This window comes from Cynocephalus volans, chromosome 14 (genome assembly GCF_027409185.1).
Source record: "Cynocephalus volans isolate mCynVol1 chromosome 14, mCynVol1.pri, whole genome shotgun sequence".
Taxonomy (NCBI): Eukaryota; Metazoa; Chordata; class Mammalia; order Dermoptera; family Cynocephalidae; genus Cynocephalus; species Cynocephalus volans.
Genome location: NC_084473.1, coordinates 34476450 through 34495400, shown reverse-complemented (window position 1 = coordinate 34495400; position 18951 = coordinate 34476450). Strand labels below are relative to the sequence as shown.

The window sequence follows — 18951 nt, the reverse complement described above, 5'->3', positions numbered from 1 at the left end:
AAAATGTTACTAGCAATATTCAGCTAGCCATTGACCAAACAGGCAATCTAGTTTACTGGATTATCACTCAGCTTTCACAGTCCAACCAGTTCTGATTATTATGGCTTAAATCATTAGTCTACTAGGAGGCTTATTTCATTTGCCTTTTCTAAGTTTGTTTTTCTTAAGAAAGTGAGAAAAAAAACCCCATAAAACTATAATTATTTCATGGCTTCCCTTGAACTCTCTCCCTTTCCTATCACTATGCAAAAACTATGTACCTGTCCCATCATCTCATGAGTCCTGGGATTTTCTAAAATATTCCTTCCCCTTTCTTTCCCAGAAGTCTCCTATCCCCAGCAGCTTGGGATCCTTTCTTTCTAAAGCCTTTGGGAAAGTGAAAGAATTCAGAGGTAGAAGTTACTTTTGAGATCATCTAATCCCTCCTCCCCTCCTTCTTTCTCAGAAAAGAAAACAGACCCAGATAACATGAGAGCCTTGTTCAAATTCACAAGAAGTGGGTCTGGATTGCAGCACTGTTAACATCCGGATTGTGCTCTCTCCAAACAGCACTAGGTGATGTGTAGAGGATTGTTCTTTAGCTACTGGAATGGTTTACTCACAGGTATGCATCTGCTTACAGACTATAGTGACAAAGCCAAGTGCAGGGCACTTCTAAGTGGTCTCCTGAGAGGTGGGGCTGGGAAAGGGCTGGTGGTGACTGAGCTCAGGGCCACAGGGGGACAGTGCAACTCGGAGATTTGTGCTCACACAGCCAGCCTCTGCCACTGCTCACTAGGCAGGACCTTTCCAGCCTCACAATGCTGCATCTACAAATGGGAGAACAGTACAATCTGCCTCCTGGGATGGGCTCTATGGTTCAGGCTTGTCAACATTTCTAGTAGAACTGCAGAAGAATCTCATGTGCTCAATATATTTTATTAAATTTTTTGATGAAAACAGAAGTCACATATTAGTCAACATTTCAGCTAACATAGTCCAAAATTTTAATTACCTTAGAACTAAGAAAAACCAAAAGGGGGGGCCTTCTAAACCTTGATTTAAAAATAAAATAGGACTTTTGGTATAGTGTCTCCGAAAGCAAGAGATATGAACATTCCGGATGTAGGTTCTGGAGGAGAATCAAGCCCTTTGGTCAGAGAGAGGCAGGAGCCAGGAGGGAGCCTGGGAACCAGGCTTTCTGGGGTAGACACAACTCAGAAGAAACCCAATTTTAACTTTCTGAACATTATAAATAATGACAATTTATCTCTACCTCAAAATAACTGGATTAAACTTTTCTCAATACCTTTTAAGAAGGGCATATTTATGGACAGAAATTGATAATAATGTTTCAGAACAAAAAGTTTGGGGCAAATCTTTTTTTTTTTTTTTTTAAAGATGACTGGTAAGGGGATCTTAACCCTTGACTCGGTGTTGTCAGCACCAGGCTCTCCCAAGTGAGCTAACTGGCCATCCCTATATAGGGATCTGGACCCTTAGCCTCGGTGTTATCAGCACCATTCTCTCCTAAGGGAGCCACGGGCCAGCCCTGGGACAAATCTTATTTGAATAAATTTAGACTGACTGCCAGTCAATAACATATTAAGTTCATTCATCTTCTTAACAAAAACATAAGACTGTAAAATCAGGAACATATATTAGAGATAGCAAAGAGTGACGAGTGTAGAGAAAACATTGTGATCTAGGAACTCTCTTCTTGAGAATAGCCCAGTTGGGCTGAGGTCTTGGCTTGCTGACAGGAGAACGCAGACTCACAGACGTACAGCCCAGGCTGGATCCACCCTCCAACCACATGTAGTGGATCCATTTCTCTCATGCAAGATCAACCACTACAGAGAATTTCTCTGCAACATCTTTGAAAGTTTTTGCAGTTTTAAAAATTGAGCTGGTTTCATCAGACAGATCTTCTGGCATCCAACAAAAGCAATCCCTGTTGTGTGATGAGAGAAAACCTAGTTTAACTAGGTAGTCACACATCACTTAAGGAGAGGAGTTAAAACTAATGGTTGGCAAAATGATGCTTAAAGCTGAGGTGGTGCTCAGAGACTCTCAGATCATGTGTCTACTCCTGGGGGAACTGTCAACTGGCAAGTGAAGAGGGAAAGAAAAAGGCAGCAGCTGAAGGACAGGAGGCTTATCTGTAAGGTTGCTGAATTACACCCAAGGACCTGGAGCCCCAGGGCCAGAAGAACACTAGTCTTTGAAAAAGGGTCACATATCCGCAGCACTCCACTGACTTTTTGCAATCAGAAAATGAAATCTAAAGGGTATCTGTTTTGGTTAAATGTCTATTATGGTGGATTAAAAATGGCCACAAATTCTTTACAGTTTCTCCCATCAAGAGGTGGAATCTATTTTCCCACTTTTTGAATAAGGGCTCATCCTGTGACTTGCTTTGACCAACAGAATGTGGTAGAAGTGACGTGTGACTTCCAAGTCTTGGTCTCTAAAGGCTGTGCTACTTCCTCTCTCACTTCTGCCATCATATGAAGAAGCCCAGAATGAAAGACCCTATGGGGAGAGAAGTCCTTCCAGCCATCCCAGCTGAATCCCCAGACATGTGAGTAACATCCAGCCCCAGACGACCTGCTAGCTGACTATAGAAGTCCTGCCCAATCAACACACAGAATCAAGAGAAATAATAAATTGTTGCTGTTTTCAACTGCTTTTGGGGGTAGCTTGTTACACAGCAATGAATAACTTTAATGTGTGTTTTGTTAATGTATACTATGCTGATATAAACAAATATGTTGATATAAAATCATATTCATTGCTATATCTCCTGGACTTAGAAACAACAAAACATTGTTACCAAAAAAACTGCAGTGGAAAAAGCACCAGGTTTTTAATCAAAGAACCTGGGCTGAAGACTTGGACCTGTTCTGTCCCTTGTACTAAGGAACATTTGTGATTCTGCACCAGTTGCTTATTCTCTCAACCTACATTTTCATATCTATAAATTCCTCATGAAGTTAGAGTGATGATAAAATAAGAACACCACAAGTGAAAATGCTTTGCGAACAGCAAGGCCCATTACACATTTAAGCTGATTGCTATTGTTACCTACACCTTAAGGACCTTCTTGTTTATCCTTCCCTGCAGAAACAACGTTTGCATTAATGTACCTGACTTATGATTTTCTCTGTTATAAATTTCCCTTATGCATGGCAGCATTTATGCAGACACATACAAAGGGACTTGCAAAGACCATAAAGTATCATGAACCGCACAGATAGCCCCATTTTTCCTTTTTGTTACTGGGCAGTGTTTAAGTCCAGTATCAGGCCCAGATCCACTAATTCTCATCCCTCTCCACCATCTCCTGAAAGTTATAATGAGCTGCCATATAATTCACATCATGTCCCTGTGACAACAGAAGAAAAAAAGGATGAAAATAAATGATAAGATGTCTAAAAATCTAAACAAGGTTGAGGGAAGGAAGAACTAATAATGATTAAAAGCTAATTATGTCACACGTAAGAATTAAGTCTAAACAGGATGGAGTTCAGGAGAATAGACACAAAATTTCCAAGAATGAAGGATGGGCCATTAAGAAAAAGCAGAGATATGTCAAGGAAAGAAGGAAAAACTTACACTTAGAAAGGCCAGCGGTAGGTGGGAAAAACAGTACTTGTCAGGAATAGAAGTGGAAAGAAATACACATGCATGACAAGAACCTCTAGAGAGCAGGGTGTGTCACTTGTAAGAACTCAATTCATGTTTGATGAATGAATGAAGGAAGGAAAGGACTAAAAACATACCACTCAAGAGAAAGCTCACACACTGAGCAAGGGCTCACACAGAAACAGGGCAGTTAGGGGCTGAATGGGTGAAACAGTCTGACTGGGAATGGCAATTCCATTTGAATGGGAATGAAGGAGGGAGAGATTTATTCTTACAGATGAGAGGGGAGAAGCCACAAACTCCTTTTCCAGTCTATGAAAGTATAATAAATCCTTAAAAAAGGGGTTGTTACTTTCTCCAAAGGTACATCTGCAGCTAAAGTCAGATATTTGACTGTACTCTGTCCTAAATGTAAAGGGCTTCCTCTCCTGAATTCTCCACATAATCAGCTTTCCTCTCAAACGGCTCTTGGTTGTTAACAGTACTTTTTATAAACATGCTGGTAAAGGTCAAATAATCATAATAGGACTTACACAGTCTATAATGCTCTTCTTTATGCCTAAAAATCATGCTCTTTAAAAGAACACAATGACATAGCTAGCACAAAAATAAAGATAGGTAGTTTTTTTCTTGTAGAATACTACCACTATTACTACAAGTTAGGCTTTCTTCTTTTTATTTTAATTTTCACATAATTGTTTGGGTTTTTATTCTCTTATCAAAGTATGACCTATCATCCTCCTTAATAAGTGGGAACCTGCTTAAAATGCAAAACTAGGCTGAACAGAGCTAAGTCACAGACTGAGCACATTCTGTATTTACTGACTCTTTCAGTATTAGTGCCTACACAGAGGAAAAGAAAAGAATTCCCAACCTCTAGAAACATTCTTTAGAAACATCTAAAGGATCTAGAAACATCTTGTCTCATCCTTTGTTGATGAGACAAGACTTTATGCATATAACAGTAAAATAACAATGGAAAAAGCTTGGAAGTATATGATTAATGGACAGCATGGAAAAGGATATATTGGGAGTTCCCAGAAGGTGGGATAGGTGTTGGTTGAAGCAGAAAGACCTGATGGATAAAAATGGAATTTAATTGAAGTCCTGCAGGATGAGGAGTATTAGAAAAGGTGGAACGGAGAGAGAAATGCATCCTGTGCTGGGAGAGGTGGGCGCAACATTTGCAACGGAGGGTTTCTACAGTATTCAGGAGTACTGGACCTTAAAAGAAAGGGGCTGGGGGAAAAGTGCAAGGTTTGCAAATGAGACAAGGAGTGATTTACCACCCAATGGCAGGAAGAGGACAAGAAACTAAAAATAAAATATTCATTCTTTTCCTCTTCTTCAACAAATAAATCATCCTGGCTTAGAGTGGGCCTATTGGTTTGTTCATTCATTTGTTCACCCACTTGTTCATTCATCCATCAATAAATGTAGGTTGACATATGGCATATAGGTAGTAAAGGCTACAAAATACTCTCTTTCCTCGAGAACCACACAGAATAGGAGAGACTGACCAAAAAAAAAATCCATGATTTCAGTGCATTATGAAAAGGGAGCAGAGAGGGACACCTAAGTCATTCTGAGGGGTGGAAGACTGAAAACACTTCAGAAAGAAGGCAGTGCAGTCCTGAAAGGGGGAGAAGGTGCAGGTGCACGGAGAAGGGGAAGAGGCAACTGCACATGCACAGTTGAGAGAGCACAGAAGAGCATGAGAGGGCTTGGGGGGCGGGGCGCGGGTGGAGGCGGTCCTGCTAAGGTGGGAACACAGGATGTGTGTGGAGAAGGGCAGGGGACGAGTATGGGTCACTGACTATCTAAAATACAGGAAACTAAAGAGCTGTGAGAACCTAGCCCTTCTCTGCAAATAATTCACAGTGGGATTTTGAATGACTTCCTTCTCCATGTTTTCAATGTCTTCACTTGAGGCACAATGAACTCTGACAATTCTTCAGTTTTGAACGCCAAAGTCAAAGTTATGTCAATACAGTGATAACCATCTTCAGGTTTATGTTTACAAGACTCCCAGAAGCTTGGGGATAAGAAGGAAGGCATCTAGTCCAACCAACTCTCCAATGTAACATTTCTTCTAAGCATTCCTGGCAGGTGGCCATCCAGATGGAAAGAAATCCATCCAGCCCCAGGGAGCTAAGTCTGCCTCAGGAAGCAGCTAGATTCATTAGTGAACATCACTAGTTGTGAGAAAGTGTTTTTATTAAACTAAGATTAAATATATCTTCCTGTAGCTTCTACCATTTTGTCCCCCTAGAGTGCCTCCTACATACAGATGGTGCTATATTACATACATAATAGTGAATCGAGAATTGTCCCTTTTCTTCACGAAAGGGCTTCTTAGTTAACAACTGGCTTAGCTTTGATTAATTGGGTTCTCCAATATAATGTACCGCCTTGCTCTTCATGGAGACCTTGAAGGGACATCTGTTACTGTTAGTAATGCTCCATTTATCTCCTTTACTGATTAGTAATACCTTATGTTGGCACAATATTCCACCCTTTCCAAGCATCTTCACATAAATTATCACATTCTCATGTCACAGAAGGTTGCTGTACCATGGTTACTATGTTATCTTCACAAAAATCTTTGTATCCATATTATGATACAGGATAAAGAATATGTCTGAGAGAATCCTATGTTTTTGACAGGATAAAGACAAGGAGACACCAAAGATGTAACATATTTTGAGAGAGAAAACAAGAAGAAAGTTTTTATCAGAACAAACTCCGGATGTCTTCTCTAATTACAGAAAAATAAGGGATACTTACCTTAACCATGGACTACATATATTCCTACCTTATCAAACCATTTGTGTAACCACAACTACTCATGCAACAAACCTAGATGTAAGTGCCTGGCACTGGGACTAGGCCTGAGGAGAAGTCAGAGTCAGAGTTAAATAAGACAGTTTTGACTCTTGATATTAAGTGTAGAACATAAGTTGAAAGAAATGCGATGCCTTTGTCATAAAGATGACCTAGTGGCCTATGAAAGATGGAGGGGAGGTTATGGCAGAGAAGAGGGGTGGGTATCACAAGGGGGAAGCAGACTGCAAACCTCACATTTCCAAGCACAGTCTTCCCCAGAGCACAGTACTAAGGGCCAGCTCTACGGTGGTGCTTTGTAGGCTGTCAAGGACAGGACCCGGAGACACTCATGTTCTCAAGAAAGCCTCATTCTGTAGGGAGAAGTGGATGTCCTGCTACTAGGATTAAAATGACAGCAAATTTTTCCCCCATCAAGCCAAAGAGAGATGTGTTTGTTACTGTAGAAAGCATTATAAGAATTAGACTCCTCTGTGCCTCAGCAAGAAATGGGTCTGGGTAGATGTGTGATTCCAAATGTCAAGGTCCCTGGGGAGCAGTTCCGTGAAGCATGCGTTGTTTCCTTGTGTTGAGCACGTTCCCTTGCACTGTTTAAGCACCTACGAGATTCACTGCAGAGGATCAGACGACATACCCACTACTGACAGAGGCCTCGTTGCCTGCCTCCTTGTCTACCTATGGAGGGGCACATTTGCCCGTGCAGCTCCCGGCCCTCAGGAGTGCACAAGTACCCCTAAAGAAAGAGTCTATAAGGATGAATGACTTAACCTGCTGACATCTGGCTCTGATCCGAGGAAAGACATATGTAAATACCAAGGAATAGTAACAGTTCAGTGATTTCTCAGAGAAACAGGAAAGCATTAGGTTTCCCATGGGAAGACAAACTGCATGCCTGACACTGTACCTAGGATGATGTTAACATACAAGACAGAGGAGAAAACTTGACAATCTAACAATAAACCAACCTTGTTGGCAGAGTACAGCAGCCATCTGCGGTGAGTCTGACTTGAGTTTCGTAGCTATCCAGGGGACACACGGCCTGCTGAACAGAGGGGCATTCCACAGTGCTGCAGTCCACGCTGAAAACTGAAAGGGGGCAAACAGAGAGGCACCATTTACTGTTATATCTACTTGCATTTTGGTGTTCCAAAATGAAATACGAGCTCTTGCCAAATTTCCAAAGTTTCCTTGCTTCCCAGGAACCCAGTCCTAGGGCTGGCATTTTTATTTCTGTCAATGTCAGAGAATGGCAATATGTCCCACAGTTTCTGTGCAAGGAACGAGGTGGGGACATGACATTTGAGTTAAGATGAAGACAGAGAGAGAGCATTAAACTAATGATGGTAACATGGATGGTGATAGTCAGCCAGAGGAGTTCCGATAGGACAGTTCAAGAGACAGGCAAAAGACTGTTTTGCTTGAAGCGTTTATCTACCAGTAAAAAGAGAGAAAAAAAAAAAAAATACCACAACCGACTGCTGGTTAGAAACTTGCAAAGAGGCAATCTCTACAGCCCATATGTGTTCATAGACCACATTAGAAAAGCTGCCCCAAGAACGAGGATGTTAAATAATATGAAGCAAGAAACAGCTGGGATATGACAACAAATCAAATATTGGCGGAAGAAGGTGAGTAAATAGTCAAAGATGACTTAGCACATGCTGTAAAGTCAAGGGGATGAGTGGTGGGGAACTGGCAAGGAGAAAGATTGGGGCTGAGTATTTCACTATAAAACTTCAGGCATTTTGACACATATATTTATCTAAAATAACTTTCTATTTTATGTATGATGATTGCTTTTAAATGTAATACCTTAAAGTGAGAGATACATCTGCAAATGAGGGCTCTGACCTTCCCTGGGAGAATGAAACATGTAGTCATATGCCATATATTTTAACCCCACCACCCCCCATCAAGCATACTTAGGAGGAAAAAACGAAGAAAAGAGCAAAGACACGTGCTCTCCCTGAAGGTGCTTATGTACCAGTGGATCATCACTCTGGTTCTCTGAACAGAAGGCCAGAAGTCAGGCTGCCATTAGCCCGAAGTGGCAGATTGGCAGCGTACTGGTGAGAAAGTCCATCTGTATGAAAGGAGAGGCCAGTAGCTGAGGAGGGACCTGATGCAAAGGAGCTGGGCTGCTGAGACAAAGCTCTTGCATACCTGGTTTGCACTCATACAGGTCACAGCACTCTCCTGGCTTCCCTGAGGCTTTGGACACTAGTATGTTCAGGTATCCCGGCTGGCAGACTTTGCGCAGACAGCCTGCAGGGTCGCACACGCAGCGGCTGGGTAAGGGGCAGCACTCCCCTGGAGGAGCATAACCCTCGATCAGAACGGAATCTTCAGGACAACGTGGAGAGAACTGGACTTCACAGCGGGCCTTGGAGCAATCTGGCTTCTCTTCTAAATGGGAGAGAAAGAATTTAGCTCATGCCCAGGGCAGTGTGGGGCACGTCTGTCAGAAGCACATCCTGATGATCTCTGTTTACTAACCAAAAGAGGAGAGCAGAGAAAGAAATCTGGGGAAAACCCTCAAACTTAGTTTAGCCAGCCATGAAAATCTTCCTTAAGATCTGCCCAAGACACCAAAATATGAGCCCAATGTTGCCTTCTTCTCTGTCTCTCTACTCACTGGTGTTGAACAATCAACATCTGATGCAGTGACCAAAATGACAAAGGGCAAAGGGAAGATGCATTTATGGCATAAAGACTCTGAAAACTGGACTGAGTCGCTTACTAACTGAAAAGATCTCTGAATTCAGAAGAGTTTTAAGGGCTTTTATTTGAAAACAGTGTACATATAAACACCAAAATAGACACCGACAAGTAAATCATAGCTACTTCAGGAACTGGAGAAAACGTGTGATAATCAAAGTAGAAGAACTAACTCTACCTCTAAACTCTGAGTTCCAATGAGATGAACTTATTAAGATTATATGGTTCTACAATGTGGCAACTTAGCAAGATGGATAATGAGCCAAATTCCTGCGTAATTTCCCTCAATGACACCTGGCATGTTTCTCTCTCTAGCAGAGATCCATTAAATGTACCTCATTCCCCTTTCTGCAGTATTATCTGCTCACCTATTGCTGCACCTCAACTTTAGCGATAGGAAAAATAAATTAAGGTGGGTATTACCCAATGACTTTAGGACTGGGTAGCAAAGCCCTAGCTCTGGAGCCCAAATCCACAGCTCAGTTTCTTCGTGTAAGCTTTTAAGAAAACTACAACAACATAAGGTACTTGAAGAAAGGACTGAAATAAACCAAAAGTACATCATCACACCCCACGACCTTTGGGGAGGAGTTCAGAAAACACTGGGTGAAAATGATGCCATGTGGTACTGGGGGACATTTCCATAATTTCTAAGTATCTTTCCTGAAGTAAAACCCAAAGACAGAATCACATAGTTGGGTTAGACCCAAGAGATCACCTGGTTTAGTCTCGTCATTTTGTAAATAACCTGAGGCCCAACAGCTCAAGTGACCTGCCTAAAGTCAGTGGTAAAATTAAAGCAAGAATCCAGGCCTCCTCACTTCCAGGTCACTCAGTTCTTAATGTCACAAAAGTAGATCTCTTCCCCAAACCAGGCATGTTCCTCTGGCCATTTTCTACCTTGATCGCTGTATCTTCCATTTCACTGGCCATCTTCCTTGTCTAACTTCTTCTTGTCTAATTAAAGCACAGAATAGGAGATCCTTCATACTCATTAGTTCTAGTATTCATTAAAAAATATTTACTAAGCACCTGCTGTTCCAACAGCTTGCAATACATCAGTAAAGAGAACAAACATAGATCCCTGCCCTTAGTTTATGAAGCAGTGGAAGGTGACAGAAAATAATCAATTAACATTATAAATAAGCAAGTTATATAGTAGCAAAGAGTGATAAGTGCTATGGGGGGAAAAGAACAGAGTAGGGGGAAACTGGAGTGCTCGGAAGAAGGGGGCAGTTACAGTTTGGTAGAATGGGTATGATTGAGAAGCTGATGGTTGAACAAAAACTTGAAGGAGTGAGGGGACGAGCTACCCAAATTCCTAGCCCCTGCCTGGGTGTCCCAGGAAAAGTAAGGAGGCCAGTGTGGCTGGAGCAGTGAGTGAGAGAAGGAATGGGAGATGAGGTGAGATGGGCAACCTGGTCATTCAGGGTCCCTTAGACTATTTTAAAGACTGTAGTTTTTACTATGAGATAAATTAGAGCTTTGATTATGCAGGAGGAAGCAGGGGGATAATTCAGAAAAATAGGTCCCTTCTTAGAATAACATGGCTCTGGGATCTTGGGCAACAGAAACGTGAGAGCAGGTTGGAAAGGCTTTGGGAAGAAAGAATATGAAGACAGACATGTGCTATTTACCACAGCTGGGTAGTGGGTGTGCTGGAGATGGAGATGAGATGAGCTGGTTAGACTTAACATACATGTGACCTTCCTTGTGCCACTTAATTTATGACTGCCCTCTAATTTTCCTGTTGGAGAGTATGTTTCTTCATTGCACCTGTGCCTTGATCAGGGGCAACATTCAACTGCAGGCCTCTGCCCTCCCTTCTGGCTACCACCAACATGCCAATATCTAATAAGCAGCTCAAAGCTGAGTGGAAAGAGAAACAGCCTCTACCCTAAGAGCAGATTTCATGAACACATTCGCCATGTGCTAACATCACAATAACCCCATAAGGTGAGTTATTATTTGCTCCATTTTACAGATGATGCGACTGAGGCTCAGAGAGGTCAAGTTCCTTGTCCGAAATCATGCAGCTAGTAAATGGTGATGTGATGATTTGAACCTTGGTCCATCCAGGTGCAGCTATGCACCTTCAATAACGTGCCTCCTGTCTCAGAAATCACCAGTGTTGTCTGTGTTCAACCTTGCCCTTGCCCTTCTTTCCCCCTCAGTTGATTTCTCTAGGCTCAGCTTTCCTGATCATAACTGTGGTTTCTGTTAAAGTGATCCACCCTGCTCTCTCTTACCCAGCCCTGTCCAATTGCATGACTCCTCGGACCTACAGGAGCCAAACAGGAGCTACGTCTAATCTTAGAGGATCCATCTATCTCACTTTCCTTCTATCCCAAGGAACTGCCTTGAGTAGAGAACAAAATTAAATAATGAGAAATTACACTCTCAGATCCCCAACAAATCAAGGAGCTGAGGAGAAGGTGAATCTTGACTGTATGGGGATAGATTAAGTTGGAGTTTCTAAAGTATATTCAGTAGACTGCTTACCTGGCAGACACACCACATTGTTTTATAATTAAGAAAAGCTCTGTGATGTTGATTGCAAATAGCACTTAATTCCTACTCTTGTTAATTTGCTATAATTGACTTATTCTGTATCACATCCTATTACATTCTTATTCTAGGAAATATTTGGTATGTATAATCAGAGTTTTCAAACATATGCTTCAATTAAACAGGTTTCCATTAAAACCCAACATACTAGATCTTGCTAGTTACTCTGCTCTTTAAGTTCTTTTTAACAGTCCCAACACTGTTACCTCTTAATGTGTGTTTTACAGTTCAAGCCTCAAGAGATGTATTTACTTCTTAAGAACTGCCTTTGTAACACAGGTGGGACAGGATAGGCTACACAGTCTGAACCATAATCAGAGTAAGTTGTAAAATTATGCTTTCAAGGAATTTAATTTTTAAAATCTGTATCTTTATTATTTCATAATTGTTCACATTTTTTAGCTTTGTTTTTCTCTTTCAACCCTTTATTCACCCTTCAATAGAACTCTTCACCTAGCATCTTCCCTTTCCCCCAACCAGTCACCAGCTTGTCACTTAAACTCAATATGGTTACCATGGCATCAGGAATTGTTTTTCTGATACCTTCTTTCTAAGCCTGTTTCAAAATAAATTCTCCCTGTAGATTTTATTTATTCAGCTATCTCTCTATTTCATGTCGCTTCCACGGAGAAAATAAGAAGACTACAGCCACACCATAAATTTCCCATCAGTTAGAAGGCTTTTCTGACATGACTTTTAAATTTTTAATTTTATTCATTTGAAAGGAAGTCTCTCCCGATTCTTTCCCTATGGTGTCTAACAAATCTATATATAATGCTTAAGTTAATTAACAAGCTTTTAAGTCTGGTTGCCTTAGCAACACTGCAACAGGCATCTTAAAAAAAACTGTCTCAGATATAGAAATACTAAAGTGACAATATCACTTGTAACAGCAGTTATTCAGAGAAAATAAGCTGGTTTATTTATATTAATAATCTTTCTTTAAGGTTAGCCCTTAAAGTATTGACAAGGTCACCCAGTATAAAGTGATTTTACAATAATAATGGAAAGTTTCTATCAATCCCAGTCACTTTAACCCATGTGACTGGAGCTTGGTTATTTCTAGACCTTCTCTAGGTCCATATGTTAACAGAGAAAGTACAATCATGATCTCCAAGTAGCAAATGCATTCAAGAATTTTCTGCTTAAACACAGATTGAAATAAAACACAAAGGCAAATGAAAAACTACTAGATGAGAAGAGAAAAAAAGACAAGATAAAAAAAGAGCAGATAAAAATTGCATTGCCAGATTCTCATCATTTCTATTTAAATTTTGTAGAGTCTCACACAACTGACACTGAAGTCTTCCTTCTATTTCAAAATCTCTTAAAATGGTCATTTAAAATAACAACAGATATGCTACATACTTATAAATGAGAAATGGGCTGCACAAAATGGACTAGTCAAATTCAGATGTCAACCACAAAGTCAGTGCTGCTGGGTACTCTGCCCTTTTCCAAAGTCTATTCTAATTCTCAGTCTCTGTCTCTGTCTCTCTCACACAGACACACACACACACACACACACACACACACACACACACACACACACACACACACACACACACACACACACACACACACACACACACACACACAGAGCACACAACCATTCTGAGACAACCCTTGGGAGGCTCAACTACTGCAGAGATAATTCAAGGGATCCCAAACTTGGATTACATTTGATACCACAAAATTTAGTAGGCAGAGCAAAAGTCAAGAGGCGAGGAGTCTGGGACCATCATTTTCCCACACCTCTCTCTGGCGTTACTTATCATCTGAAGTCCTGGAGTAGCTGTGGCATCAGCCTAGGGTGTCACAGGGCCCCTTGGCCACTTGGTAGTATAGGGAGACAACTCTCCTGCTGGTACCAGTTGAAGTGCAATCTATGAACTCCTCTCCAATCTTTCTTTCACTCATTCATTCAACAAATACTAACTGAATGACTTCCATGTGCCAGAGTTCCACATGCAGGAATTACAGCAGGGAATGAAACAAAGTCCTTGCCTTCCTGGATTTACAATCGCGGGGGAGACAGACAAGAAACAAAGAGCTACGCAGCATAATGTCACCAGGTGTTGATAAAGGTTTTGAAATATAATGAACGACATGGGTGCACTGCATTAGCCAGGTGAGCAAGGGTGAGTGAGGGTGCGGCATCTGAATAGAGACCTGAACGAAGGAAAGGAGAAAGCACGCAAACTACAGAGCAAGAATATTCCAGACACAGGGAACAGCAAGAACAAAGGCTCTAAGGCAGAAAAGAGCCTACTCTCCAAGTAGAAAAACATACTTCACAATTATTAAGAAGCAACCTAAACTGGTGTAATTAACAGGTAGAAAATACCAATAGAGACTCACAAGAGAAAGATTTTGAGGGACACAGTTTCTTATTCAGAATTCAATTCTCACACTCATGCTAGAGAAACAAAAGAAATCTCTACTAACTGAGCACCTCCTGTGTGCAAGGCATGCCTCTGCCCACTCTCACGCTCCTTTGTACTACCGTGTGAAGAAGAGATTACATCTTCATCTCTACTTGACAAACGAGGAGACAGACCCGGAGGGGCTAAGAAACTTGGCCAAGTTCACAAAGTTAAGAGGCAGAGCCACCAAAGCCCACAATTTTCCCACTAGTCTAAAGTGCCAAAAGCAAAATGAGCTTCAACTTTCTTAGCTTTTCTGGTATTTGTATATTCAGTCAATGCCTACATTTTTGCTCAAATATAGGGTAAAATAATTTGCAAAGACAAAGAAGTTCAGGGTCTTTGGCGTATCCGCATTGCTTTCTTGTTGGCTCTCCTATGTCATTTGCTCCTTGGTCTTAGAGACATCACGTGATAAAAGGAGGAGCTTTACTGTATTCATCATTATTTTGTTCTGAAACTTCTATTACAAATGCAACACATATGTCATCCCCACATTTTTAAATTTAGAGACTGACTCCTTTAAAGTTACACTGTGAATTCTTTTCATTCACATTCCATGATTTTATCATAACCTTTTTTGGCAAGCTTTGCCGTGAAGACTTGCTCTGCACAATCATAACCCCAAGGGGAAAAAATTAGGCTTGTTGATACAGTCCCAGAAATATTTCATATTTCAGCTCGTTCAGAAACACCCACTGTACTTTCCCAGCACTTTCTTTGACTCTGAATTTAGGATTTAACAGTGATGGAATCTATGTAGACCCTTTTCTTAGTGGTTTGTTAAAGATGCCATTTTAAATTGCTTTCAATTACCTAATAAAGTTAGTTTGCATTACAAAAAGGGATATAATCTAGTCAAATATAAAGGAAAAAAAATTACATGATCTGTGAGACTGCAATATGTGATACTTTAACTCAGTGGTTCTCAACCCTGGCTGGGCTTTACAATCACTCACAAAGCTTTTAAATATACCACTGTCTGGATCCCACCTCAAACCAATTAAATTGGAATTTCTGGGGCAGGAGCCTGGGCATTAGTATTTGTTTCAATAGCTCCCAGGGTGATTCTATTATGCTATTAGAGCTGAGAACCACTGCCTTACTCCTCCAAGCAAACTGGGAATCTTTACAATGACATTCCCTATTGACAGAAGGGCTTTGCCAAGGTGGCTGGCCAAGTGTCAAAGCACTGAGCCCTCCAGATCTCTGTGTGCCACCAAGAGGTCCAAGCTGGATGCTGAGCTCCGTGGTACCTTTAGGAATCTCCTGGACCACACGTCTTTTCTACATGCAGGATGTTACTGAGTTGGGTTGATGATGATGCTTTAGATTAGAGCATTGCTATTCAAAGCATGGCCTCTGGACCGGCAGCCTCAGCATCACCTGGGAGCATGTTGGAAATGCAGAACCACAAACCTCATGCCAGACCTACTGAATCAGAATCTTCATTTTAGCAAAATGCACAGTGAAGTTTGAGATAAACTGCTCTAGACTGGTAGTTCTCAAATGCTAATCCTTAGACCAGAAGCATCGGCATTTCCTAGGAACTTGCTGGAAATGCAAATTCTAAGGCCCCACACTAGACCTACAGAATCAGAAACGCTGGGGGTGGGGCCCAGCAATCTCTGTTTGAACAAACTCTCCAGGCGATTCTCATGAACCTCAATACTAGAATAATGATTCTCAACCCTGGCTGCACAGTAGAATCCCCCAAGGAATACTGAAAATCCAGAAGCTCAGAGTATACCCAGGCCAGTTAAATCAGAATTGCTGGAAGTGGGACCCCTGTATCAGTATTTTTTAAAGTCTCCTAGGTGACCACAATGTGCAGTCAATGCTGATCCAGTGTCCTAGCTACCCCTATGCTCTACCCATCCTCCACACTCCCACTCTTAGAAAATCTGATCCAACTAGTCTTCCCTGGAATCATCCTGGAAAAGGTCAGAGCTTCCTGGGAGGAGGAAAAAAATCTGAGAGAGGATTCCAGAGTTTGTCTTTCACGGTAGGTGGTGGGGTGAAGAGAGTAGGGAGTGGTGGGCCAGATCCCAAATGTGGCCTATGTACAAATCCTTACTGAATTTTAAACTACCGTTTGCAAATGTTTACTAGAATTTTGAGTTGGGAGACACTTTATTTCATCATCTTTTAACCTGTACCAGGAAAACAAATGAAATTTACTCTCAAAGGGATTGCCATTCAACTAATTATATTTACATACTTACATACCATAAAAAAATCTCAAAATGTAACAATGAATTTATAAAAAAAAAGTGGCACTAAAATAAGGCCTAAGGATTATTTAGATAAATGTACAAAGAACTGAAGATTGTTTCAAAAGGATTAATTTTACCCAGCAAACTACAGTTTTCTCTAAATACTGTGTCCCCTTTTTGCCATAAACACTAGCCCACAAAAAAGGAATCAAAATTATTAGAGAAAAGGACAAAATGACTAATGAGGAAAGCTCTAATGAACTAAATTTGTATAGTCAGCTCAGCAACATCTTAAGAAGACTCTTCATAACAGTTTGAAAATGTCACACAGGCATAAACTTTAGAAATGAAGAACTCCCCAGGGCGGTGTTTAAAGGAAGGCAACAACCATTGCAGAACACAAACAAAACCTCTGTTACGCTGGGGGATTCTGTGACTTTGGGTGGAGTGCTTTTCATACTTCAGTGTTTCCTTCACTGAAAAAAGGATGCTGCAACTCGGTTCTTCCTTTATGTAATGATGGTATTGATTTGAAAAAATATCATAAAATGTCAGGTTTTCAATATGTGAGGATGAAGGGTCTGGCACTCCTCATCTGTAAAGGGAGGAGCTGGCACCTGTGGGTGCCTTCTATGAGCATGTTCCAGACAAAGTTCTAGGAGCCCGTCCTGTGCTATCAAGTTCTGAGGATGCTGGGTCCCTGCTTGTTTGAGGAAGACCAACAGACGCTTCCTGAACTGAGGGAGCAGCCAGTCATGTTCCTTTAAAACTCCAGTATCCGTCAACACTCTAGAGTTCTCGTAGCAGGTAGAAAATGTGTTCTGTGATTTTGAAAAAATGAGGAACAGTGAACAAAGGGTATTATCGGTAATATTGTCAACAAATTCCTGAGTCCCAGAGGCCACATATGGATTTCAAAAGTCTTTAGAAGGACTCCAAAGAATATTATGTGCTGATCTGAGGTCTTCAGAGGTTCCTGAAAGTGACTATATTTATGCGATTAAGATGATATATCAAGAATAGAGAGAGAGCACCGAACAGCATGAATAAAAGACAGGTACAGACTAAAGCAGAACATGCTGTTGCTATTCTGTCCTTGCTGACGACAGCAGCAGAAAATAAAGAACAGCAGGCTACTTAACTGTTCAACTGGTAGTTCTCACGAGGGTTTGCACATTCTGAAAAATACCCATGTGGCTAAAACTATAAATAGATTTTTGAAAATATATATATATATATATATTTTTTTGCCTCTTCCTCCCTTTTTCTTCTTAATTTCTATTTCACTGAAGATAAACTACTTGTGTGAACCACTTACTTGTCATTTAACGGAGGTTACTTTTCAATTGCTTTAATCCTTTTTTATATGGGAGTCAATATAGCTGCTGGTTTACTTTAAAGGTTTAAGAGCCAGGAAGAACTATGTTCAAATCTTGGCTCTTCTACAACCAACTGTGTGATCTTAGGCAAGTTTCTTGACCTCTCTGGGTCACAGTTTCCTCAGGGTTGCTATAAGAGTTAAGCTAGGTATTATATTTTGCAAGTAGACCTATGCCAGGCACACCTAAACATTCAATACATAGTAGCTCTTGACGTTATCATCATTGTTATCATCATTAATTACTAGAAAGAGTCTAGGCTTTGAGTCACACCTCAATATGTGTACGTGTGTGTGTGTGTGTGTGTGTGTGTGTGTGTGTGTGTGTGTGTGTATGTGTATGTGTGTGCCACTTATAACAGCTCTGTGATCTTCAGCAAGTCCTCTAATTTCATGGAGCCTCCATACACTCACAGGCTAAACAGGGCATAAAAATACTTGTTCTACAACATTGGTTTGGAGAGTAAAAGAATAATATATTCTTCTACATTATATAAAATATAAGATATATAAGTATAAAATATTTCATATTTTATGTGCATATGTTTATGTATACACGCACACGCACACGCACACACACACACACACACGCACACACACATACACACGAGACCACACACAGGTTACACTTAGGCCCTCATATTTTTTTCTTCTCTTTGTTTTAAACTGATACCTAACATGATGTCCCAGAACACGATGTTATCATTAAATGTTCATTATTATTGACCAAGGTAAAGTTGATTATGAAAAACACAGACACACACACAGGTATAGATCCCCACACCCATTCACAGCTTACAATGCTCCACACACACAGTCATCTTAGCATGCCAAAAATTTTATTCAAGTACTGTTTCTCTATCAGCTTCCATTATTTTCTTTATTAATTCCTTTAAAAAAGATTAAGCTTTTCGAGAAGAATGGTTTCCACTCTGTCTGGAGAGAAGGTAAGAAGCTGCCTTACACAGGTAGTTTTCACTGGAGATTCTTCCCCAATATATTTCTACATTCAAGATGTGTTGATAGGCCCTGCTTACAAAGTTGTCAAATTGACAAGATGGCACACAATGGTAATAAGTGTCTCCAAAAACAAAGGCCTCCCAACATTTATACCTATACCATTAAGGTACAGGTGAGAAAGTGCGTCTGCAAACCCCTGCCCAGAGGGGGTCAG

At 40.8% G+C, this 18951-nt stretch overlaps 1 protein-coding gene across 5 annotated transcripts in view; it reads right to left on the bottom strand.

Annotated features, from left to right (window-relative positions):
* Positions 1–18951, bottom strand: part of CRIM1 (cysteine rich transmembrane BMP regulator 1) — a 183577-nt gene that overhangs the window by 95822 nt on the left and 68804 nt on the right. For 4 of the 5 annotated variants that reach the window (XM_063078184.1, XM_063078185.1, XM_063078186.1 and 1 more), the window contains exons 3-4: positions 8635–8877; positions 7437–7557 (exon numbers count right to left, since the gene is read on the bottom strand). In XM_063078184.1, the coding sequence (XP_062934254.1) occupies positions 7437–7557; positions 8635–8877 (364 nt within the window). The remainder of the gene's footprint in view (positions 1–7436; positions 7558–8634; positions 8878–18951) is intronic. The other variant, XM_063078189.1, reaches the window with a different exon arrangement.